Source organism: Rattus norvegicus, chromosome 20 (assembly GCF_021556685.1).
Source record: "Rattus norvegicus strain SHRSP/BbbUtx chromosome 20, alternate assembly SHRSP_T2T, whole genome shotgun sequence".
NCBI classification, from domain to species: Eukaryota; Metazoa; Chordata; class Mammalia; order Rodentia; family Muridae; genus Rattus; species Rattus norvegicus.
Window position 1 is genome coordinate 5269173 of NC_141553.1, and position 26265 is coordinate 5295437.

At 42.9% G+C, this 26265-nt stretch overlaps 2 protein-coding genes across 28 annotated transcripts in view; one reads left to right on the top strand and one right to left on the bottom strand.

Moving 5' to 3' along the window:
* Positions 1-26265, top strand: part of Btn3a2 (butyrophilin, subfamily 3, member A2) — a 75112-nt gene that overhangs the window by 42296 nt on the left and 6551 nt on the right. The window lies entirely within an intron of this gene.
* The window catches only part of Tsbp1 (testis expressed basic protein 1), a 60534-nt gene that overhangs the window by 28722 nt on the left and 5547 nt on the right, over positions 1-26265 (bottom strand). For 15 of the 25 annotated variants that reach the window (XR_015644981.1, XR_015644979.1, XR_015644974.1 and 12 more), the window contains exons 2-12: positions 24810-24879; positions 23931-23962; positions 21815-21928; positions 20836-20890; positions 20265-20387; positions 18985-19068; positions 18342-18374; positions 17721-17747; positions 16084-16116; positions 15980-16009; positions 922-972 (exon numbers count right to left, since the gene is read on the bottom strand). Coding sequence is in view for 14 of the 25 variants with exons in the window: in XM_087598082.1 (XP_087454208.1) it covers positions 922-972; positions 15980-16009; positions 16084-16116; positions 17721-17747; positions 18342-18374; positions 18985-19068; positions 20265-20286 (280 nt within the window). In the remaining 11 variants the exon portion in view is untranslated. 25 annotated transcript variants of the gene reach the window in all.

Here is a 26265-nt window from a genome sequence, read left to right on the forward strand (position 1 = left end):
TGGTGTGTGTCCTGAGGAACAGTGGCAGAGTCATGAAGGACTAGACTCCACAGAGTAAAGACCAGACATTTTGAAAAAGAACAAATAAAACTAACAAATATAGAGAATAATGCTCTTTTATCCAAAGATCAGTTACACAGATAAACAGAGAGAATGAACTTAGCCAAAGATCTACTGAGGCCTAGGGAAGTCATTCAGGGACTACCTATTGTTCACTACAGGCTAGTCTTACCTCAAGTTGAAACAAGCTAGAGTTATCAGAAAGATAGTAACCCAAACTGAGGACCACCCCCATAAGATCTGGCTGTAGAACATTTTTCTCAATTAGTGATCAATGAGGGGAGGGCCCAGCCCATTGTGGGTGGTAGCATCTGGAGCTGGTGGTACTGGGTTCTATAAGCAAGCAGGTTGAACAAGCCAGGAGGAGCAAGCCAGTCAGCAGCACCCCTCCATGTCCTCTGCATCAGTTCTTGCCTCCAGGTTCCTGCCCTGCTTAAGTTCCTGTCCTGATTGCCTTCGATGATGAACAGTAATGTGGAAGTGTAAGCCAAATAAACCCTTTCCTTACCAGGTTAACTTTGGTCTTGGGGTTTCATCATAGCAACAATAACCCTAAGAGATTCACCAAAAAAAAAAAAAATCCTTTTTCTGCCCGTGTGTGTGTGTGTGTGTGTGTGTGTGTGTGTGTGTGTGTGTGTGTAGGAAACAGAACAATAGCCACTCCCCTGAAGGTTTCTGTGCCCCAACTCCTGGGACCTGCGATGATGTTAATGGAAGAGGGGCCTGTGCATACACAGAGGTCAGGTTGTTCTGGGATTGTTTGAATTGTGTTGATTGAAAAAAAACCCAACAAGTATTAGAAACATTAGCACTTGTAAAGCAGAAAATGGCAGAATTGAAAGAAAGCCATGGAACACTCACCCATGGAGTGGTGACTGACTGAGTTTCCTCCTACAGAAACACCAGTTGGCCCTAAAACACATAAAGAGAAAATCAAGAGGCCAGTCCTCAGAATTTGGCTTTAATTTTCAGCATAAAAATGTTGTTGCTGAAAGACTTTATTTGGTGATGGTAACTGACCTTAGAGCATGTGCTGGATAGTTTTATGTTATGTTGTCTTTAGCTAGAGTTACTAGGGAGGAGGGAGCCTCAGTTGAGAAAATGCCTCCATAAGATCTGATGTAGACAAGCTTGTAGGACATTTTCTTAATTAGTGATTGATGGAGGAGAGCCAATCCCACTCTGGGTGGTGCCACCTGATCTGGTTGTCCTGGGTTCTGTAAGAGAGGAGGCTGAGCAACGATGGGGAGCAAGCCAGTAAGCGGCACCCTCCTATGTCCTCTGTATCAGCTCCTGCCTCCAGATTCTTGCCCTGCTTGAGTTCCTGTCCTGACTTCCTTCAGTGTTAGATTGCAGTGTGCAAATGTAACAAACAGTCAAAGAAACTGTTTCCTTCTTTCCCTGGTTGACTTTGGTCTTGGGGTTTCATCGAAGCAACAGCAGCCCTAAGAGATTTACCAAAAAATTCCTTTTTTCCCCGTCTTGTGTGTGTGTGTGTGTGTGTGTGTGTGTGTGTGTGTGTGTGTGTGTGTGTGTGTAATAAAAAGAACAATAGTCCCCCCTGAAGGTTTCTGTGGGGACCTGTGCTGCTGTTAATGGAAGAGGGGGTCAGTGTACAAACACACAAACAGAGGTCAGACTGTCCTTGGGATTTTCCTGGTTTCCCTTATTGATGGGAATAAACCCTGAAGGGGATTATTTTGTGCTTCCACAGTGACCTGTCTGTCCTAGCATACCCTCCATGTCAGCGCTGACTTGTACCCACTCCTCCACAAACCTGGGCTTTATTTCCCCTGCACTGAAATCTGCAGTCATGCACTTTGTCTCTAACGGCCCTTCGAGTCCTTGTATAAGAGGCAGATACACACAGACACACACACACACAAACACACACACACACACACACACACACACACACACACAAATCCTCTCTATTTTTTTTCTTTTCTATTTTTCGGAGCTGGGGACCGAACCCAGGGCCTTGTGCTTGCTAGGCAAGCGCTCTACCACTGAGCTAAATCCCCAACCCCCTCCCTATTTTTAAGTATGATCTAGCTGTGTTTTTAGCTTTACCTGTGTCCAAAACAAAGAGAGAGCAACAGATAAGATGGAGAAGGTACATGGGAAAGCAGGAGACCAGATGACATGAAGCTTGATAGACCTTTTTAAACTCCGAGGAGTGAAGCAGGGGCTCTGAGACAAAGAAACTGGACAAGTGCCAGCTGGAAGGACAAGGGAACTCCCCATGAAGGAGTACAGATCTGCTGACAAGTCCCCCCCCCCATTGATGGGTGTGGTGCTGGTCCACTCACTGAACTGCAAGTTATGTTGGCGCTGTGTTAAACCAGAAAGCTGGGATAATTTGTTACAGCCACAGAAATAAATACAGTCAAGCCTGCCCTTGCAGTTAGGCGAGTTCCCCTGACTGAGGTGTAGAAGTCACTTATCACTGCTAGAAGTGACCAGTGAGAGGACACTCAGGATGGAGAGGAGCTCCCCCTGAAGACATCTGAGTATCCACTTCTGCTCACAAGCAGGAGTGCCATTAGCTGAAGAGGCAGAGGCACTGGATGAGATAAACACATGGCTGAGAGAAGGGGTACTTAGCATCCAGTTAGGGCAAGACTTGCTTGCAAGTTGGGTGTGTGGTGGTGCACTATAGAAGCCATGCTCTGAGAACCCAAGTCAAAGGCTAGCCTGTGCTTTGTAGTAAGACCCCACTTATATCTTTATTATAAAACATAAGTTTAAGTGAACATAGATGAGAAATGAACCAGAAGTCCTGAGCCCTCAGGCATGGAGGGGGTCCTTAAAATTTATTTTCATATTTGACAGCTCCAGAGAGCAAAACTTTGGGTTTGTTCTATAGATGTAGGTAGATGTGAAAGGCGTGACCATGATCATGATCATGAATGTAGGTGACTTTTTTTTATAATTAAAGATTCAAGTCAACAGGTAGGAAAATCTTGAATCTGTAGTAGGAAGAATGAAGCTAGTCCCACATGCAGGCACAGCATAGTTAATACACATAATGCAAGAATAAAGAAAAGTCTTGAAATATTTTTATTTGGTAACTGCCAGGAGCTATCAAGAAGAAGCTAAAAGACTAGCAGGTGATCATCCTGAGATGGTTCTGCTGTGGAGTATAAAGTTAATGATGGATTGCTTCTCTAGGTAAGGCTGGGATTTCATCTGAGGAAAGACTCCTGATATTAATATGGTTTTCCTGTTATTATTGAATACATTTAACAATCACTAGGTATTTGCCCACCCCTTTGAGCAGATTTCTGCAGAATGAAGATGTACTGTCTTGTATTGATGCTATATAGACAAATAGATGCTCTCAGTTCTTAATGATGATTCTATAAGAATTCCTAAAATTATATTAGTAATTAGTTAAGATTTTTTTATGATATGACTGCTATTAGGTTCTTTCTGATGTCAAAATGCATTGAGAAATCTGCCAGTCTTCCAGTGTCACCAGTTAATTGCTTCTGAGATAGCAAGCAGACATTTACAAACTTAGAGCACATTCCAAGAAGTTGTAAAACAATTAACCAAAGGTCATAAAAGGGAACTAAGGAATTACTATAGGTGTAAGGGCAGAAGATAAACTATTGACTGGGTTTATCTATACAAAACTTCACTAATACCTTAGTTACAAAAATTATGGTTTTTAACTTTCAATGTACCTGCAGAGCTAGTGACAGAAAATGAATGTTTAGCCAGATAATTACTCTGAATGGATATGTATGTAAACACTCTGTTGTAAACTTCTTATTCAACTTATGATTTGAATTTATGTATAAATTTGTGGTGAATTTCTCGCCACATGATCATGCATTCTGAACGACTTATAAGTGCTGAAGACAGAGAGGACTTTTAGGACAGAATTGAAGAAGGACTTTTTTGAGAGAACCACCTTTTAGAAGAACTTTCTTAGAGATCTTTTTAGAGTGAACATAGAAATAAAGATTTAAATCACTTTTCAAAGTGTTCCTTTTTCTTCCTGTGACTTTAACTAGCAGGCTGGGAGTTAGAGCCATGTAGTTCCTGCAGAGATAGAACAAAGGCTACTTTACTTAATTCCCCTGCCATTTTACTCTGAGGTGCTAAATGCAGTTTCTGGCCTCGGAGGAACTCAGACAGGTCAGCTACAGTGGCAAAGTGACTTATACTTAAGATAGGTAAACATTTTATGATTAAACAGCAACTCTAAATATCTCCAAAGACCAAGCCTTGACCCACAGATGCTCTCCCCTTCTGCTACATCAAGAGGGAACTAGGAAGAAAGGAGAATGGCAGGGGTTGGTCCCTGGTAAATAACAATTATTAAAATAGAAGATTATTAATCAACAGTAGCAAAATGAAGAGTGATCAAGAGAAATAAAGTGTTGAAGTAAAATAATTTTCCATTCTGCATTCAACGAAACTCATGAGACCAAGTGTGAACTCTAGTACTTTCAGTCACAGAAAAGTTTGGGGACTTAGAGGCCAATTGTGTTTCAGAAAGAAGAAAGACTATGATAGTCATTGCAAAAGAGAGGAAGTTCTGTGGGGTTTTTTGTTTGTTTTTGTGGACTTAATAGTAACAGAGAAATTGTCTACAGCCACTGGAGTGGGAAGAAAGCCTTTTGGGAGATGGCCAACTAAAGGTTCTAGTAGAAAATACTGATTGTCTCATTTTTTCAAAAAGAAAACAGTAATCATAGAGGATGTGCTATATAAATTTAAGAAGAACAAAACAAATCCAGCCAAACAGAAAACCCAAACATGACACAGAAAGGAAGGCCATGGGGCAGAGATTGGGATAACAGACCCACCAGAAGAGTTGACGCCTGAATAAGAAGAGAAATGAGACTCCCATGTTATTTCCAAAATAACCTCCAGAAGCAAGCTTAAAAATCATTTGGAGGAAGGTTATTATGTAGAAATGTAACCTTTATAATGGTGAGACACAACTCAAGACAATTGGTTTGTGAAACCAAGGAAACCACAGACTTGAAAGGATTGACTGGTTGTGTTACAGGGGTTGTGTGCTGAGGGAGTGGATGGGAGTCAGCCAAGAGAATTGGGTAAGATAGTGAGAATGCATCAGTTAGGAAATGGTAGAAAAATATTGTATATTCTTAAGTTGTGATTTCATTCCTCAACTGAAGTGCATACAGTATATTTTTGTACATTTTAATATTACAGTTTTGAGGAAGATGAAAATTGTAGTAATGTATTAAGAGAGACAACACTTTAGTAAAAAATTACAAAGAATGGCATATTGCATTCAGTGAGAATGTATAAATATTGCAAATAGACATTAAAGACCACAACTCACTTACAAAGTCTTTGAGAAAGGATAGAGCAAAGGGTCTGTGATGGGGACAAAAGAATTTCAGCATTATCTACTGCCTGAGAAATAGGACAAGGTATTATCAATTGGCACAATGAGGGTGGGTTCACACAGTGAAGATCTATGCACAGAATGATGTTATGTTTACACATTGAGGATGTGTCCATACACTGAAGATGTGTTTGCACATTGAGAGTGTGCACTCGATGTGTGTATGTACACATCAAGGTGTTAGTTATTTTTGTATATTATTTTAAAAAACACTTAAAATGAAGAAAGCAGATGATATGATAGTATATTTAAGTGATCCCAAAAGTTCCACCAGAGAACTACTAAAGCTGATAAACAACTTCAGCAAAGTGGCTGGGTATAAAATTAACTCAAATAAATCAGTTGCCTTCCTCTATACAAAAGAGAAAGAAGCCGAGAAAGAAATTAGGGAAACGACACCCTTCATAATAGACCCAAATAATATAAAGTACCTCGGTGTGACTTTAACCAAGCAAGTAAAAGATCTGTACAATAAGAACTTCAAGACACTGAAGAAAGAAATTGAAGAAGACCTCAGAAGATGGAAAGATCTCCCATGCTCATGGATTGGCAGGATTAATATAGTAAAAATGGCCATTTTACCAAAAGCAATCTACAGATTCAATGCAATCCCCATCAAAATACCAATCCAATTCTTCAAAGAGTTAGACAGAACAATTTGCAAATTCATCTGGAATAACAAAAAACCCAGGATAGCTAAAGCTATCCTCAACAATAAAAGGACTTCAGGGGGAATCACTATCCCTGAACTCAAGCAGTATTACAGAGCAATAGTGATAAAAACTGCATGGTATTGGTACAGAGACAGACAGATAGACCAATGGAATAGAATTGAAGACCCAGAAATGAACCCACACACCTATGGTCACTTGATTTTTGACAAAGGAGCCAAAACCATCCATTGGAAAAAAGATAGCATTTTCAGCAAATGGTGCTGGTTCAACTGGAGGGCAACATGTAGAAGAATGCAGATCGATCCATGCTTATCACCCTGTACAAAGCTTAAGTCCAAGTGGATCAAGGACCTCCACATCAAACCAGACACACTCAAACTAATAGAAGAAAAACTAGGGAAGCATCTGGAACACATGGGCACTGGAAAAAATTTCCTGAACAAAACACCAATGGCTTATGCTCTAAGATCAAGAATTGACAAATGGGATCTCATAAAACTGCAAAGCTTCTGTAAGGCAAAGGACACTGTGGTTAGGACAAAACGGCAACCAACAGATTGGGAAAAGATCTTTACCAACCCTACAACAGATAGAGGCCTTATATCCAAAATATACAAAGAACTCAAGAAGTTAGACCGCAGGGAAACAAACAACCCTATTAAAAAATGGGGTTCAGAGCTAAACAAAGAATTCACAGCTGAGGAATGCCGAATGGCTGAGAAACACCTAAAGAAATGTTCAACATCTTTAGTCATAAGGGAAATGCAAATCAAAACAACCCTGAGATTTCACCTCACACCAGTGCGATTGGCTAAGATCAAAAACTCAGGTGACAGCAGATGCTGGCGAGGATGTGGAGAAAGAGGAACACTCCTCCATTGTTGGTGGGATTGCAGACTGGTAAAACCATTCTGGAAATCAGTCTGGAGGTTCCTCAGAAAATTGGACATTGAACTGCCTGAGGACCCAGCTATACCTCTCTTGGGCATATACCCAAAAGATGCCTCAACATATAAAAGAGACACGTGCTCCACTATGTTCATCGCAGCCTTATTTATAATAGCCAGAAAATGGAAAGAACCCAGATGCCCTTCAACAGAGGAATGGATACAGAAAATGTGGTACATCTACACAATGGAATATTACTCAGCTATCAAAAACAACGAGTTTATGAAATTCGTAGGCAAATGGTTGGAACTGGAAAATATCATCCTGAGTGAGCTAACCCAATCACAGAAAGACATACATGGTATGCACTCATTGATAAGTGGCTATTAGCCCAAATGCTTGAATTACCCTAGATCCCTAGAACAAACGAAACTCAAGACGGATGATCAAAATGTGAATGCTTCACTCCTTCTTTAAATGAGGAAAAAGAATACCCTTGGCAGGGAAAGGAGAGGCAAAGATTAAAACAGAGACTGAAGGAACACCCATTCAGAGCCTGTCCCACATTTGGCCCATACATATACAGCCACCCAATTGGACTAGATGGATGAAGCAAAGAAGTGCAGACCGACAGGAGCCGGATGTAGATCGCTCCTGAGAGACACAGCCAGAATACAGCAAATACAGAGGCGAATGCCAGCAGCAAACCACTGAACTGAGAATAGGTCCCCTATTGAAGGAATCAGAGAAAGAACTGGAAGAGCTTGAAGGGGCTCGAGACCCCAAAAGTACAACAATGCCAAGCAACCAGAGCTTCCAGGGACTAAGCCACTACCTAAAGACTATACATGGACTGACCCTGGACTCTGACCCCATAGGTAGCAATGAATATACTAGTAAGAGCACCAGTGGAAGGGGAAGCCCTGGGTCCTGCTAAGACTGAACCCCCAGTGAACTAGTCTATGGGGGGAGGGCGGCAATGGTGGGAGGGTTGGGAGGGGAACACCCATAAGGAAGGGGAGGGGGGAGGGGGATGTTTGCCCGGAAACCGGGAAAGGGAATAACACTCGAAATGTATATAAGAAATACTCAAGTTAATAAAAAAAAAAAAATAAAAAAAAAAATATCAAAAAAAAAAAAAAAAAATGAAGAAAGCAACCACAACCACAATCACAACCACAACAAGTATTTGGAACATTAAGGCTTGCAAAGCAGAAAATGGCAGAACTAATAGCAAGCCATCATCAAGCACTCACCCAGGGAGTGGTGACTGACTGACTTTCCTCCCATAGAAATAGAAGATGGCTCTAAAACACAAACAGAAAATCAAGAGGCCAGTCCTCAGGATTTAGGCTTTCAACCTTTGCCTGTCAGGTTCTGCTATTGTCATCCATTCTTGGGGGCTGAGGGCCAGCCCAGGGAGGCAGCACTAGCTAGTGTCCTCCTTGGGCCAGCTATCACTTTTCATTCCACCCTTTAAAGAGTTTAATTTTCAGCATACAAATGTGGTTGCTGAAAGACTTTATTTGGTGATGGTAACTGACCTTAGCATGTGCTGGATAGTTTTATGTTATGTTGTCTTTAGCTAGAGTTACTAGGGAGGAGGGAGCCTCAGTTGAGAAAATGCCTCCATAAGATCTGATGTAGACAAGCTTGTAGGACATTTTCTTAATTAGTGATTGATGGAGGAGAGCCAATCCCACTCTGGATGGTGCCACCTGGTCTGGTTGTCCTGGGTTCTGTAAGACAGGAGGCTGAGCAAACTATGGGGAGCAAGCCAGTAAGTGGCACCCTCTTATATCCTCTGTATCAGCTTCTGCCTCCAGGATCCTGCCCTGCTTGAGTTCCTGTCCTTACTTCTTTCAATGTCGGATTACAATGTACAAATGAAAGCCAAAGAAACCCTTTCCTTCCCTGGTTGACTTTGGTCTTCAGGTCTCATCAAAGCAACAGTAACCATAATTAAGAGATTCACCAAATAAATTCCTCTCCTCAATGACAGGCATATATTGGTTCACCTTACATTGTGTAGTTGAGTTACATTTGTCGGGACTCCATAGAGAGAAATGCACCAAAATATTTCTGATGGTGTGTTGCATTTTCTTGCCACTTTCACACACTGGGGCTGATTGGTAGAGCGATGTCAGCTAAGATAGGTGCACGTGCTGAGGCAAGATGTCCCATGATGTTTGGAGGGCATATAAAGAGGACTCGACAGGACAATGGAGGAGGGTAGGCTAGGCTTTCTTATAGAGCTAACTGTACAATCCTTGTTGGTCTCAAATCTTTGCTGAGCTTAGCTTTGCTGAGAGCCACAGCTTTTCTTGGCATTTCTGTTGGCCCTGACCCCTCTTTCTGACTGGAGTGGAGACTGAGGCCTGGCTACTTCTGCTAGCTAGTATCACTGCTGCTGATTTTTACTGCTGCTGATTTTTTCTGCTGCTGACCTGTGAACTCAACTGCTGATTTCCAGAGAACATCGATGGGAGTTGCTCCAAAGAACCTTTCTTTTTTTTGTTGTTGTTTGTTGTTTTTTTTTCTTTTTTTTCTTTTTTTTCCGGAGCCGAACCCAGGGCCTTGCGCTTGCTAGGCAAGTGCTCTACCACTGAGCTAAATCCCCAACCCCTTTTTTGTTGTTGTTGTTGTTGAAGCACTTTACTCAGAGGCTTGGGGGAAAGGTTGTATGTAGAAGCCCACACTGTCTGCTGTCCTGCGCAGGGCAGACCTCAGAGATATCCCCGTGGCTAAGAGCCCAAAGAACCTTTCTAAATAGCTCCACTTCTCCTCCTTCTCCCTGTATTCTTTCTTTTTCACTACCTCTAATGGGTTGTGGGCTATAAGGGAGGTTAAAACATTTAAGAACTATCATTAAAAGATAGCTATCATTTAAAAGATTTGAAAAAATTAAATTTACACCCACTGGCTGAATGTGTTCTGAGGAGGCATGATTGTCACTGAGAAGGTGAGTCCCCAAGAACTAGGAGCCACAGAGACACCATTAGATAATGCCTGTACTTCTTTGAACACTCGTAATGTTACCGCCAAATCATACCACAGTGCGATCAATCTTCAGGGATCTGTCTCTAAGATTAACACTAAAGAAGGTGCATTCAGTGCTTAGTGTTTGTGTGATCTGGAATGGGGGCAGAGGCTTCCCTCTAGTAATCTGATAACGTTTTCTTCTTCTGCTTGTGTTGGGGTGTAATTGGCATAAGATTGTGTTGCTTCATGATGGTTTGATATAAACATTGCAAAACAATCACTACATGTAAACAAGTGTGTTAATCACTTCACAGATTATTTTTTCTTGTCATGATGAGAATAATTTAAATCCATCCACTGAGTGAATTGCAAGCATATATTAATAATTCTGTTGTTAGCGCTTCAGGGTGCATTCCCCTTAGAATGCCAAGTTTGTGCCTTTGACTAGCATTGCCTATTTCTTTGCCCCTGATCTTTCATAATTGCCTTTCTAATATTTTGATGGTTTGTATATGCTTGGCCCAGGGAGTGGTACTATTAGGTGTGGCCTTGTTGGAGTAGGTGTGTTACTGTGGGTGTGGGCTTAAGAACCTCATCCTAGCTGCCTTGAAGTCAGTCTTCCACTAGCAGTCTTCATATGAAGATGTAGAACTCTCAGCTCTGTCTGCACCATCCCTGCCTAGATGCTGCCATGCACCTTGATGATAATGGACTGAATCTCTGAAACTGTAAGCTAGCCCCAATTAAATGTTGTCCTTTATAAGACTTGCCTTGGTCATGGTGTCTGTTCACAGCAGTAAAACCCTAACTAAGACAGAAGTTGGTACCAGAGTCTGGGGTATTGCTGTGATAGACCTGACCATGCTTTTGTTTAGAAGAATGTGGATTTTGGGACTTTGGATATGGAAAGCCATTGAATGCTTTAAGTGGGGTTTAATGGGCTATCCTAGTAGGAATATGGAAGACTTTGTTGCTGAGGGTGATTTGAACTATGGAAGCCTAGTTCTAGAGATTACAGAGAAGAATTTTGTTTTAGAAGAATTTTAATACATGGCCGAGAGACTGTTTTGTGGTATTTTGGTGAAGAATATGGCTGCTCTTTGCTCTTGTTTGAAGACTCTACCTGAGGCTAAGGTAAAGGATTTATATTAGTTGCATTGACAAAGTAAGTCTTAAAAAGTCCATCATAAATTTGTTCTCTGGTTAAGACTCGTGAAGAGCATTTTGAACAAGTGTAGCAAGCTTATAAAGGTAAAATATAAAATGTATGGTTTGAGTATCAAAGGCGCACCAGGAAGTGAAATGGAGCTGAATCCTGTGTTCTAGGAGATAACATATGAAGGGAGAGGGTCTTTGGGGCAAGATCCTACTCAGTTAAGTTTAGATTCAGGCATGGAAGTACACACCCTTAATCCTAGGTGAAAGGCATGTAGATCTCTGGGTTCAAAGTTAATCAATCTACAGAGCAAGATCCGGGACAGCCAAGCTTAGGCAGTGAGGGAGTTGGAAAACAAAGCTAATGATAATGTCATAGAACAAGGGAATCATGTTCTAGCTCCTGCAAGCAGCAGAACTTGGTAGTGGCTCTGACTTCAGAGTCAAAAATAAAAGGGACTCCTGGGACAATTGGTGCTGGTTAGTTGGAGCTAAGAAATTAGTGGTGATTGAGAAGAGACCACCATCACTGAGGTGAAATGTTCTGAAAAGTGTTTTCTGAGAATACGAAGTTGTGTTCCAGAGATAGCCAAGGTTGAAGCTTGTGCTGCAGCTGTTAAGTGGCAATGTGTAAGAGTCACTCAGGTGGTACTGGTTTTGAAGGCATGATGCGGTTATGGAAAGCAGCTGAGGCTTGGCACTGTGAGAGGTGAAAGGTGCAACCTCAGTTGTAGTTGATGGCCCAGGACTGAGAGGGTCATGCAAAGGGTTTGAGGCTTGGCACCATGAAGAGAGCCTATGAGAGGCTCTTGGTGAAACTTAGTTGCAACAGAAGATCCCAGTGTATTGGAGATGCCATTACCATGGGATGATCACCAAGAACAGCAGCAGCAATGGAGTGGATCAACTTGAGCTTAGAGCGCTACAGAGGGCAGAGCTGGAGAAGAGATGCCAGCCCTTTGGAGGAGCCCAGAAGATCATGAGTGGATCCCAGACACTGAGACAAGAAGCTGTAACACTGAAGTTGCCTCGGAGACCCCAACATGTTTGAGATACCAGAGCTGTGGGCTATCTACTGAGAAAGGTTGCTAAAAGTGAGTGGGACCAGCCCAGGAGAAAGAAGTTTGTTGCAGTCAACAAAGATGAAAAAGGAGCTGGAGATCTGAAGACCGCGTGACATCAGACATGGAGATGCAGAGTTTGCAGTTTGCTCAGCTGTTTTCCTGTCTTGCTTTGGGGATTACAAAGACTTGCCTTGGTCATGGTGTCTGTTGACAGTAAAACCCTAACTAAGGTAAATATGTTTGTATAAACTTATTTATTTTTATTTGTAAACTTATTTGTTGACAATTTCATGTAAGATTGTATTTACATAAATTTTCCTGTGCATCTCCTTCCTACAACTCCTTCCATATCTTGCCCATTCATCAAATTCATGGTCTCTTATCATTAATTACTTTTTATGTTGACATTTTATCTATCTATCTATCTATCTATCTATCTATCTATCTATCTATCTATCTATCAATCATATATACAAATTGCCCTATCTATTCTTTCTCAAGTTCATAGTCTCTTATTTATTTTGTTATACACCTTATGCCAAATCACAGTCCACCAGTGAGACAAGTCAGGGCGGGAACTCCAACAGAGAAGGAACCTGGAGGCAGAAATTTAAGCAGAAGCCATGGAGGACCACTGCTGACTTCTTGCTCCTCAGGGCTTGTTTAGCTTCACTTCTTATACTCAGGATCATCTACCAAGGGGTGGCACCACCCACAGTAGGCTGAGCCTTTCCACATTAAACATCAACTAATAAAGGCAGCACTGCAGGCTGCCTTCAGGCCAATCTGGTGGAGGCATTTTCTTGGCTGAGGTCCCCTCTTACCCAATCATTCTAGCTTTCTCCCAGTGACTGCATATGGGTGTGTCTGGGGATCACTCTCCAATAGTTACATCCAGATCTCACTAAGAGCCACTATACTTGCTTATCATTCCTGTTTGAAGCCACTAAACTGGAACTACCAGTCAATCTATTACTTAAGGATCATGAAGCTATGGATTGTAGAAATAGGCACGCATGCGCACACACGCACACACATTCACCAAAAACTCCCAAAAGTTGAGGAAAATCTGGTCACTCGCTCAATTTGCTGCACATACCCTCTATTTATGCTTACTGCCCCTTCCTCTCCACCTCTATAATTCATGACATGCAAGTAGTAGAGGTGGTGAGAGCAGACCTGCCTCATTTTTGACCACAGAAGAAAAGACTCAGTTTTTCACCCTGGAGTATGACATGATCTTTTCAAGTGTCAGTTAGGTGCTTTATTAATTATGCACCTAACTTATCACAGAATTGTGGTTTTTGCAATGCTTTTTCTACAAATTTCAAAGTGGTCCTATGACTTAGTTCCTTAATTTTCTATCTCATATTGGTTTGAATGCAGAAGTAATTCCCCACTTATCATGGCAAATGACTCTTTTTTGAAACACATAATGTGGTCTGCTTATATTTCATCCATTGTTTTTGCACCTGGTTCTTTGGTGATGTAGCTGGTATTTTCGTTTGGTGCTTCTGCCTGACTTTGCTATCAGTGTAATGCTACTCTGGGAATGTTGAGTCTTGAAGGATCCCTTCCTCATCATTATCGTGAGTTTGGGAGAATGGGATTCATTCTTTATGAAACAAAGTCAATTCACTTGTGTGTGGGCCTGGACTTTTGATGACTTTTGCAAATAGCTGATTCTTTTCTCCTTCTGACAGAAGCTGCTTCCAGATGCTGTCCTTTGAGAGACTCCCAGGAAGTGAGTCATTTAGAAGGTCTGTTTCAAGAGCCCCAGGGAAGGTATCTGAAATGGCTCATAAGAAATATTCTTGATGGAGTCTGTGGAACACCATCTGACAGCTTATCTTTCCAGTCACCCAATGTGGTGATCATGTAGATGCTGTAAACGGAGCTATGTGGGCAGCTGTGCCTGAGCTCAGGCCAGATGCTGGCTGGACTCCGGGCAGTAAAGATGGTTTTAGGCAGTATTTAGAATTCTCCTGGGGATCATTCTCTTGACCTTATATTTTTCGGTGAATGGATGAAGCTGAGTTGGTTTGGGAGTTTCAAGGTCCTGTACTCTGCAAGTAATGGCAAGGCTATTGGTGGCTGCTGTAGGCAGTGTTATGGTGAGAATTGTGAGCAGAAAACAGCAGGAAGATTTGAAAAGTATTCTTTGGCCAGGACAGGATTGCTTGAAAGTTGTTAGAGAGATCAGACTCCTTGCAAAGAAGCTGACCACTTTATGTAGTTTGCAGACTTTTCCCATTGGCAGGGTCAAAAGTGTCAAAGTTTGAGTTTGTAAGACTCAGGGCTGCTTGGGAATTCATTTTCTCAGTCAACCACCCAGGCACTCATGGGCCACCAAAATAATGGTTCAAGGGAGAGTGGGTGGTTCTCCGACTGTTCCGAATGCATCTGCACAACGCTGTTTTGCAAGTATGTAGAACATTAAGAGTTATATAGCCAAAGAAGCTTCTACCAAGACTACGGAGGTTCTGAAAGCTATGGTGTGGATAAAAGAGTAATTGCTTACAGGTATTACTCCTGCGTGTAACCAAGCGTGAGTAGGTGAAAGTGAAATAAAAGATACAGTGAGGGGGCCCTAAGAAGTTAGGGGTGTCGAGAATGTGCAACACCTGCTGAAGGAAGCCATAGGTGGTGAGTGGAGTCAGTCCTGCAGAGAGCCTAAGTGGGCTGCAGACAGAGGTAGTCTGGGGATTCGGAAGCCCAGAGTGTGCTACTTTGTACTGGGGGTGCTGATATGAACTCAGGGACTCAGTGCTTGCTCTGCTGGGCCCGGGACCAGCCTCAGTCTAGGCATCCTTCGGCTGCTTCACGTCCCCCTTTTGGAGTTAGAACACCTGCCCCGTGCTGTTGGGGTTAGAACACCTGCCCCGTGCTGTTGGGGTTAGAACACCTGCCCCGTGCTGTTGGGGTTAGAACACCTGCCCCGTGCTGTTGGGGTCAGAACACCTGCCCCATGCTGTTGCATCTGGAGCTGTGTGAACTGTTTGCTCTGATTTTTCGAGGATGCCTAGAGCTGAGAATTTGCCTCAGGTCTCAGAAGAAACATGGGATTTGGGTGTTTGACCTGTTCTGGAAGCGTTGAGACTTTGGGGATTCTTGGAGAAGAGCTAGATCCGTTTTATGCTTCGGGATGCAGATGAGCCTGCAGTGCGGATCTTGAATGTGCTCCAGAAGGTCGCTTTGGAGACTTGGCTCCCAGTGCAGTGTCCAGGAGTGGGGTCTTTGGGAGGCAAATAGAACATGAATGCTCTCGTCTCATGACTGGACTGATTTGTTTATAAACCCGTGGATTAACGGGCTTTGGACCAGGAATTGCCACGGAAGAGAATGCTCTCCACTCTCTGTGAGCAGTCTCCATCCCCACGAGCTCCTGTCATAATGTGTTTCCTCGTCAAGGCTTCAAAGCAACAGAATCAAGGTTTCATTGGCTGGGGCCTGTGAATCAGCAGCCAAGCTTAAGTCCTTCCTTTTAAAGGTGTTTCTTTCCTTCAGCTGTTTTATCCAAGGATGAGTGACAGGTGGGCCTCACAGACGTTCATGGTAGGAGGAGGAGGATTGAGTGACACGTGGGTCTCACAGATGCTCATGGGAGGAGGAGGAGGATTAATTCCCTAACTTGACCGTAAATAGACTTACCTCAGTCGTCACTTGAAATGTCTGGAGGATTGAAGGAAAATGTAAGATTCTTAACATCTAAACAGACGTGTATATCCATTCCTTAGCAAGCCACTATCTAATTTATTTACCGCTATCCGATGAAAACGAGCATCGAGATCCTAAAGGGAAGGAGACACAGTGAGACTCCGCATTGATTGCGCGTCAGTGCAGCATAGGAAGCGCAACTGTTTACCTCTTCCTCTTTTGTGCCTCCCATGGGAAATACCTTTTGTGAGAGAAAGAGAAGGCAGACTGAGTTACCAGTATCTCATCAGGATGTAAATTTACCACAAGCGTACATCATTACTATGGGGTCTATCAATTTCCCAGTGTTCCTATTTGTCTTTAATTTCAGTAAAGGAAGAGGATGCAGACCTTTACTCTCCACTCTTGCACGTTACCAATGCTAGCGATGGACAGGGAGGGACTGTGACCATAAATGGAGGGTATGTGCTGCAAAGTGAGTGACCAGACCTTCCCCAACTCGTGGTGGTTGTGGTGGTGGTGTGTGCGTGTGCGTGTGCGTGTGCGTGTGTGTGTGTGTGTGTGTGTGTGTGCTTGTGTTTGCTTGTTTCTACAATCCATAGCTTCATGATCCTTTAATTATAGTTAGTTGGTGGATCCAGTTTAGTGGCTCTGAAAAGGAATAATAAACAAGTCTAGTGGCTCTTAATGAGATCTGGATCTCACTATTGGGAGAACAAGTGCTGGGCACATCTATAGACAGCCACTAGGAAAAAGTTTTGAGGGAGAATAGTGGGAATGCTAGAGCGAAGGGCATCCATGGGACACTGAAATGAGTCCATGCAGGAAACCTCAGTTGCCTGGAGTCTCATCAAAGTACTTTTGTAATTACTTTACACTCACGACAGACTACGTGTCTCAATTTGGTGGATAACCTAACCAGTTATAAACAATGCTAAATGTTGAAATTCTGCAATCAACAATCCTCCTTTATCTTAAGTGGGTGAACACTGGCGTTTCAAGCCTCAGCAAGGGCTCAGCTTCCCAGTCAGCAGCTGAGCATGCACAATCATCAGCTGTCTAAATTAGCAACTTCATTTTCTAAAACCGGAATCATACATTTTGTGTGTCTCATGTTTTATTGTGTAGCTTTCAAAGTATCTTTTCAATATGCTAGTTAGCCTTCATGACCGTCTATAAAATATGTATGTTATTCATTTAAGTTATTATTTTTATGTGGGACAGGTGTTTTGCCTATGTGCACGTCTGTGCACTTCGTGCTAGCAATGTCCATGGAAGTTACAAGATGGCGTTGGATCCTTTGGGATTGGAGTTATGGATGGCTGCGAGCTGCCATGTGGTGCTGGGAATTGAGCCTGGCTTCTCTGGAAGAGCAGTCAGTGCTCTTTTTTTTTTTTTTTTTTTTTTTGGTTCTTTTTTTTCGGAGCTGGGGACCGAACCTAGGGCCTTGCGCTTCCTGGGTAAGCGCTCTACCACTGAGCTAAATCCCCAGCCCCACAGTCAGTGCTCTTAACCACTGAGGCATCGCTCTAGTCCCTTTCATCCTGTTTCAAACATGTGTAGAACTGTTTCATAAGGGTTCTGACAAGATCGTGGGGGTGGGAATAAACAAGAGGTGGCAATTAATTATTTTAGTGGTCTTTAGAAAGAGAAATGTTTGCCCCCTTTGGGAAAAGTGCACAACTGTTTTTGCATTTGCGTAGGCTTGGGCATAGGGAAGGCAGTTGGAGGTGTCACAGCAGACTCTGTGCTGCTTGTATGCTTAATGCTGAGAGAGAGGCCACTATTTCCTAAGGAACACATTCTTCTTGACTTGTCTGCAGTGCCTAATCTCTTTGTTCCTACCATCCTCATGATCCAGAAGCCCAGCACCTAGGGAGAAAGAAGAGAGAACTCTGTTATTATGTTTCTTGGTGGTCAGCAGGGATCTACCTACACATCTAAGAGTTAATGTAAACAGGAATTTCTAGGGATGTGGGTTAACTGTGAAGATACAGTTTAGAATATTGGCTAGGTCAGGTGAGCAGGAAGCGGGAGGGTTCTTACTGCATCACCCAGCTTCCTCTTCCCACACAGCAGCCCTGGGCTAGCTCTCAGAGACATGGCTGCCTTTCCCTCCCCTCATAGAAATCTTTGCTGTCCCAACTTTCACTACTCCTGACTATTAGAACTTTCTGTCCAGCTACCTTATGGAGGCTGTCTTCACAGCAAGACTTAGACCTTCCCCTACCCACCAGGTCTAATGCCCAAGGGATCTGCTGATCCCAAGACTTGGTGTCTTTGCTGTTGCCGAGAGGAGCCACAGGGCCATGTACACCCCACACACTACTAATCTAGCTCTCTGACAGAAGTGTAGCTCATGGTAAGACATACTCTATCAAGTTCTGGATGTTCACTGGGAGCCTGCCACTTGCAAAGAACCCAAGTGCGCTAAGCGCTTTGTAGCTCCTGTCATTGGATACTTACTCTGTTCTGAAGTGTATCTGGAGACTCGCGCCTCTGTGGAAGGGTCAAGCAAATGTTTCTGTTAGCTATTTGAGGGTATTTTCCTGACCCAACTTTCTGAATTCTAAACCTAGCCCCCAAGCCAGTCTCCCCGACAGGAGCCTAGCATGACTATTTGGTCCTGTCATGCTATCCTGTTTTCTCTTTGAGGGTTCACAGGTACTGAAAAGAAATCTGAGGCACACAGGATGGATATTAAGGATCCTGTGGAGAGGGACCATAATTCTGTGAGCCCTGTCCCATCCCTCTGACAGGCACCAGTCCTGTGCTGCCACTCAGCCCTGGGTTCTTTTTCCACACAGTTAGATGTTTGCTTCTGCCAGGATCTTCTTTTCCCACATTTTCAGGCTGGAAAAGTTTCCTTTGGAATGGAGATATTTTGTTTTAAAGTATTCTTACTTCTCTTGCTAATGCTGATATTGTTGTCATCACTGCTGAGAAAGCTTTAGCATTTCACATTATGAGCAGAGTCACCCACAGGAAAAGATCCCTGAGCACCCTGGCAAAGTCTGTAGTTATCTTGTAAGTAGAGACAGACTCAAGCCTCCTCTTGTCTTCCCTCCCTGGGAGACTTCTGGGGAGTCCAGTTGCCATGGTTACTTACCATGTCTGCGCCGCGTCCATCTTGCTATCAGAATAGCCAGAATAGCAAGGGCCAATACAGTCAGGATGACAGCCAAAACTATTTCTGTAACAAAAGATATGTATCATGAGCCATGTCATTGACGAGGGGACAACTGCTGCCATCACACCGTTTGTTCTGTCCCCGCTCCCTTCTTCCTCAACTCAACTGATTTTGTTTTTATGTGGCCGCAGCCCAAACTGACTTTGAGCTCACTATGTAACTGAGGCCAGTGTTGATTCCTGATTCTGCCTCTGCCTTTCATACACAGCATTACAAGCTGCACAGCCAAGCTCAGCGTGCCTGGATTTATCTTCCTCGTGCTTCTGTCTTTCCTGTCCCAGCTCAGTTTTAGTTCTGATGGTTGCTCTATGTGTTTTGTACTAAGAACCATGGCTGATATCACCCTTGCTTTAAAGTGGGCAATCTGAGAGATATACTTCTCTCTGGAACCCCTGCCCTCTGTCAGGAGAAGGTTGGAGAGATCAATGGTCTGGCAAAGCTGTCCTCTGAGGTGTGAGAAAAAAATATTGGAACTTCTATATTTTTGTGTATAATTTAACATTTTGTGAATACATCTATTTTGCTAAAACATAAATATTAGTTTATTCATACATTTATAAAACAAGTGTGTGTGTGTGTGTGTGTGTGTGTGTGTGTGTGTGTGTGTGTGTGTGTAAAGCATACTAATTTTTTTTCATGGATGAACAATCAATAGTTTTAGAGGGGGCTGGAGAGATGGCTCAGCTGTTAGGAGCACTGACTGCTCTTCCAGAGGTCCTGAGTCCAATTCCAAGCAACCACATGGTGGCTCACAACCATCTGTAATGGGATCTGATGCCCTCTTCTGGTGTGTCTAAAGATAGTTACAATGTATTCACATACATTAAATAAATAAATCTTAAAAAAAAGTTTTGGAGGCCCTGGACAGATGCTGTCTGAGGTAGTGATATTTAATGTGAGCCATGAGAGGACAGGTGGTCCCTTTCAGTGGGGAGGCTCATGATGAGAGGATGTTAGTGAGCTTTGTCATAGAGACTGAGAGGGTAAGATACACTAGGACTGTATGTATGTTTATGTGATTGATTTGTAGTTGAAGGTTAAGGTAGGGCAGAAAAGACAATGCAGGGGAGATACAATCCTGTGACAGTGGAAATGCTGGAAAAATCAAACTCTGAATGACCAAGGAAATATAGTATTCCATAATCAAGGCTACTTTCAAAAAGCACTAGTGGCATCCACATCACGTTGTGAGCACACACCTCCAAACTGCAGGAAGGACATTTTTCTTCTGGGGCCTTATAGATGCTTGGCAATGTGAGGAAATTCTGCTGCCAAATCCACCTTCAGAGATTTGCTGGGACTGTACCTTTGAAGTCAACAGCCTGTCTCCACCATAAGAGGGAGAAACTCTGGTCAAAGTGATATAAACTTAGATGGTGAGCTCAGAGGAAGTACCTGAAACATCAGTCCCTTTGTTCAAGTCCAAAATACTCTGAGGGGACATTTGGAAGATGTGGTCATCCCAGGTATGGGGTAAAGGGGATGAAGTCATTATCTCTCAGTGCTGAAGACAGTGGAGTGCACAATGTTATGGGAAGGATAGTGGAGGAAAGAGCTGTAGCAGGGACCTAAGGAGAAGATTGTTCTAGAGCTGAGGTGACCATGGGCAACTTTCCTTTAACTTCCCAGAAGGATCAGTCAGAATAGAACAGACAGTAGATTCAAAAGGAAACCAGGTAGAAGAGCAAGCTAGTTCTGTTAATGCCCTCAAGACTCAGCTCTTGAGAGAGTAGGTATCAAGGAAATGCCAGAGAGAAAGCTGGATCTTACCGAGGTCTGCCATCTTCCGGTTATTGGCTCCAGTAAGTTCCACGTCATCTGGACTCTTTTGTCAGAGAGAGCTCAAGATAAAACAAGTGTTGAAAGGCCACCACTCCTGAGCTATGAGACCCTGAGTATCAGGGAGATCCTCGTAGACAAAGGTGCAGAAGGCCTCCCAGGAATTGTGTGGCTTAGGGTGATCAGATCTATAGGGGATATGGCCTATGAAGGTTCTAGAATCTCTGTTGTAACAAAGACTCAGAACATCCAAAAGGCAAGGGAAGTTCCTAGAGGTAAGGGCTCTGAGAGGCCAGATGTAAGGACACTTTGGAGGACCTTGAACTCACATATGAGATTCACACTATTGGCCTTCACAATAATTTCTAATAATAGTCTGGACTCTTAACTCAAGAGATCATGTCTAATTCATGTTGAGAACTTTTACCAGAGTTGCTATTTTGTGATTCATTGTTAAAAAGGTGAACAATTCCTTCATTTAAAGAGAAGAACCTTCAAATGAAGATGACCAGGGAGGTGATGGGATTAAAGTCAGGTGACAGAGTCCAGAAGTACAGGTGTTGAATCAGAGAGGTGTGTGGTGCTGCAGACTAAGTGCCACATGGGTTTTCACTCCCGTGTGTCTGCAACAAAGTAATACGCACCAAAGCACCTCTTGCTGAAGTCTGTTAGCCACATGGCCGTGCAGTGGGCAGGTTACAAGCATATAAGCAGCTCCTTAGTAATCTTCATAACCCTCAATAACCTTCATACCCTCCAGTAACCCTCATACCTCCCCAGTAACCCTTATACTCCTAAGTAACCTTTATCTCCCTAGTAGCCTTCAATACCCCTGCCCCCGTAATCTTCATACCCCCAGATAACCCTCATATCCCTAATAACCTTCAATCCCACCCCACTCACAATAACCCTCATAGTACTCCCCTCAATAATTTCTCAAGATAGATACAGATATTGGAAGTTACCCTACCAACACATGGCTCAGTTTATCACAAAACCCATGTGATGTTCACAAAGTCACGTTTTCCTTCAGAGTTGAAGGCTTACTGTCTGAGGATGTGTTTCATGGGATAAGCAGCCAGCCCTGGAAGAGAAAGGATGCCCTTTAGTGTTAGATACCCCACCGTCAGGATTGGACAGTACGACTTTGTTTTAGGTCAATCTCGATAGTTACAATCCTTACTCCATTTTTATGGGGTGGGATCATAAGATAGCTTTAAAGAAAGTTTTACATCTATAAATTTAAATCTCTAAAATTTCAATAGTAATTTTAAAACTTTGTTAAAACTTGGCATGGATCCACTATAAAGTTATTAGGACATTATATGTACCGTGTGTGTGTGTGTGTGTGTGTGTGTGTGTGTGTGTGTGTGGTGTGAGTATGGTGGAGGCCACATGAAGGCACTTACCATTCTTTGTCTTCTTTCCTTTGAGTCAGATTCTTTCCTGGGTTCAGGTTTTTAGGGTAGGCTGGCAGCCAGAGAGCCTCAGAGACCCTTCAGTTCCTGCTGAGGTTCCTGACATGTTCTGTAGGTGCTGGATTGAAGCTCCATGCTTGCATAGCAGACCCCCTAACAAGCTAAGTCACCTCTCAGGCCCTCAACTATAAATTCTTGACTGCAGTAATAGCCCACCATAATAGAATAAGGATTTGATTGCATAACGTTTTACAAAACAGACTGCTACCTCAGCTCGGTTTCCAAGTTTCAATTCAAGTTTCTCTTGTGTGTTTTTAAGCTCTTTTGTCAGTCTGATCAAAAGCTTATAATAAGGGGGACCCTATGCCATTGCAACAGGAAGACTTGCATAGTGAGGGCACTTGCTGATCCTGGGGAACAGATAAGAAAGGTGAGGGTATCCAGTATCAGAGAGGCAGAGCGATCCCCTGGAGCCAGTGACCTGCCTTCCTAGTATTCCCACAGGAGCTATTCTGCATGGGGTCTCAGACTTCATAGCTGTTCGCAACCCCACTGAGGACCCTATGGTTAATGTCAATGTCTTTTAGCAGCTGCTGGGCACCTCAGGGGCTCTCGATAAGGAAACCAACTGAGGCAGTCCATACAACTGCTGCTTTTGATGTGAAAGGCTCACAGATCTGTCATAGCCTGTGGCATTTAGAACGAATTTCCTCTCTCTCTGTCCTCCTTGGAGCTGCTCTAGCTAAAGTTATCATGCCCTAAAGTTATCAGACCTTCCATGAGTAGGAAGACAGAGCCAATTAACAAAAAAAAAAAGACAACCAGAACTGTTCATCCATAGGAAGCACAGGATTGTATTACTCCACAGGTGAATTCTCCAAACATTTAATGAAGAACCAAAAGCCTTCCTCCCTAAGCATTTGATTACTAGAAGAAGAGGAATGGCTTCTGTGCTCCCTTGAACAGAATCCTTATCTTGATACCAAAGCCAAACAAGGACACTGGGAACAAATGACATACAGGCACAGAGGTGTAGGAGTCCTCAAGTCAATACCAGCAAACCCAAATCAACAGGGATGCAAGGACATTTCTACACACACATCAGATCAGGTGACAGGAAGTACAAGAAAACTAAACCACAGACTTGATATTTGTAGAAAACATCTTTTCAAATTTAGACATTCTTCCATGATCCAAGTTCCCAATAGATTTGATGTAGAAATAAGATACTTCAGTAAAACAGAGAACATTGTGACATTTCTATACCTGTCGTGACATTCAAGGGAAAAACAAGTGAAAATCTGGCCCTGTTAGATCCTATAAGAAATAAAGAACCTTGTGGTGTGGTTATGGCAATCATTTCTGGAACATGAAACCAGAACTGTGGGTTCTCTGTAGCAGAAATATACAATATTCAAAATATACTACACACACACACACACACACACACACACACACACACACAGTGACACATTTTCTTCAACAAGGTCACATCTACTTCAACAAGGCCAAACCTCCTAGTAGTGCCATTTCCAGTGGGCCAAGCATTCAAACATATGAGCCTATTGAGGTCAAATCTATTCAAATCACCACAATATGTATGTATACACACACACACACACACACACACACACACACACACACACACACACTTTTTTTCCTACTTACCTGTGGAAGAACTGGGCCCAGTGGGAAGTAGGCTGAAGAGATGAGAGGAAAAGTTGAAAACTATTAATCAGATGAGGGTTGGTATTCAAAATATACAAGCAACACGTATAGTTCAGAAACCAGATGACAGACAAGTTGATTAAAATTGTCCAAAGACTTATTGGACATCTTTCCAAAGAACACATCAACACAACAGTGCCAGTGTTGCTAAGAGAGTGTGATCCTACACCATGTCGTCCAGTTTCTCTTGTGTGTTTACACTGGGCTGGATTACTGGATTTTAGTCTGTGATTTATATGATTCAATTTAGTCAATACAGATGAACAAGGCTTACAAATAGGTGGGAATGATTTCCCTGGTAATCAGGAGCAATGGGCAATGCGGGAACCTGGTAGATACACTTAGAGTCATTTTGGAAACTTGATTTTCATTTTTTAAAAGTGTTCTATAAAAGTTATTTTAATTTTGTGTATGTATGTGTATACATGTGTATACATGCATATGTATACACGTTTCTCCTGCTATATGTCCTAAAATCACTTGATCGTTATTTCTCTACCATTGTTTAAAATCTTTTGCTCCTAATCTGGGTATAGTGGTGCATGCCTGTTTTTTTTTTTTTTTTTTTTTTTTTTTAGAAGTTGCAAGTCTGAGGCAGAGGAATTGCAAGTTTGGGGGCAAGCCTGGGGTAATATGGAATTTGAGACCTAATGGGGACTTTGTGGTGGCCTTGGTCCTTTGGTCCTCAGGTGGTGACTGGGTAAGGTCTCTTTGTGGTGCCCTCTGCCCTACAACAAACATCTTCTTGGACATCAAGGCCTCCGGAGTTAACATGTGTGCCCTCATGTCATGTGAAACCTGCCAACGCATCTAACATACCTCAGCTCAGGCTGCAAGCTCTCCTTTGTTGGGACTTCAGTGCTTTCGATATATTGACAGTTTTCCTCTCCTATAGAAACAAGGGACCGTGATTGGAAGATTTAAGTTAAAGACTCAGCATTTCCCAGCACAGTTCTCCAGCAGGGCGGGGCCAAATCAGAGCATCTTTGGATTCTGCTGTGTTGGACAAACACATATCTCATTAGCCTGCAAAGTGGCTTTCACTTTCAGTTACGTATTTAAAGTATATTTTATTTTAAATTATGTGTATGGGTGTGTGTGTGGCTAAGCTTGCATGTTGGTATGCGTGAGTACAGGTACCCAGGGAAGTCAGAGGTAATCTTTCCGGAGTTGGAGTTACAGTTGTTGTAAGCTGCCCAATAGGAGTACTGGTAACCAACTTCGGGTCCTCTGCAAGAACAGCAAGTGCTCTTAGTCATCTCTCCACCCTGCATCCTTCTTAATAAATGGCAAAATTATATATATTTCAAATAATTGTTTTACAAGAAAGTTCTTTATCACCTGTGGACATCTGATTTGCATGCCTACCATATATCCCTGTCTTCCTGGGTCAGGCAATGCTTAAATTCCACAGGACGATATTGTTATTGTTATAGGGTGACATACTTAGAGAGGTCCCACACATTCAACATCCTGCTCTTCACCTTATGTGTGCCACCCAAGCCCCTTCCTTCTGGGTGACCACCTCCTTCTCAGGTTTTCTGCATTAAAACCTGATGGTGACGGTGACAAATGATCTCTCTCTCTCTCTCTCTCTCTCTCTCTCTCTCTCTCTCTCTCTCTCTCTCTCTCTCTCCTGCCCCCCATCTCCTACCCCCTTAGGAAGCCTGTGGCTTTATCAGTTCTTGGAGCCCCGCAGCTTCACCCTAAAAGGGAAATTGATGGGTTTACCCACAGGCATCCACCAGGCAGCACTTGCCTCCCATCAGAGAGTGACTGTTTCTACAAGAAACAGGCAGCTTCAGTATACCTGGAGGAGCTCACTTTCATTCCTACACACTCTGTGGTTTGCCATTACACATTTAAGTTGATTTTACTTATATAAAACTTTGTTACTGCGAGGAAATGCTACTTATTTTGTGCTTTTAGTTAGGAGCAGATCCAACATCTGGGACAAGTTATAAATGAAGTGAATATCAAAAGGCTTTACTGTTTAGTTTTAATAAAATAAGAAACATTCCATCCACAGGATTTACAGAATAGATTGTAAATATGTCGACTGAACAGGTTGATTTCTATTACGTGCATGTGCAGTATGTGTATATGTGTACGACAGTGTGTATGTGTATGTGTGTATGCACGTCATAGCCAGATGCCAATTAGGATGTCATCCCTCAGAAGCCATGTACCTTATTTGAGACAGGCTCTCTCACTGCAACCTGGGGCTCACTGATTAGGTTGGTCTGCCTGGCCAGCAGGCCTCAGGGATCCACCT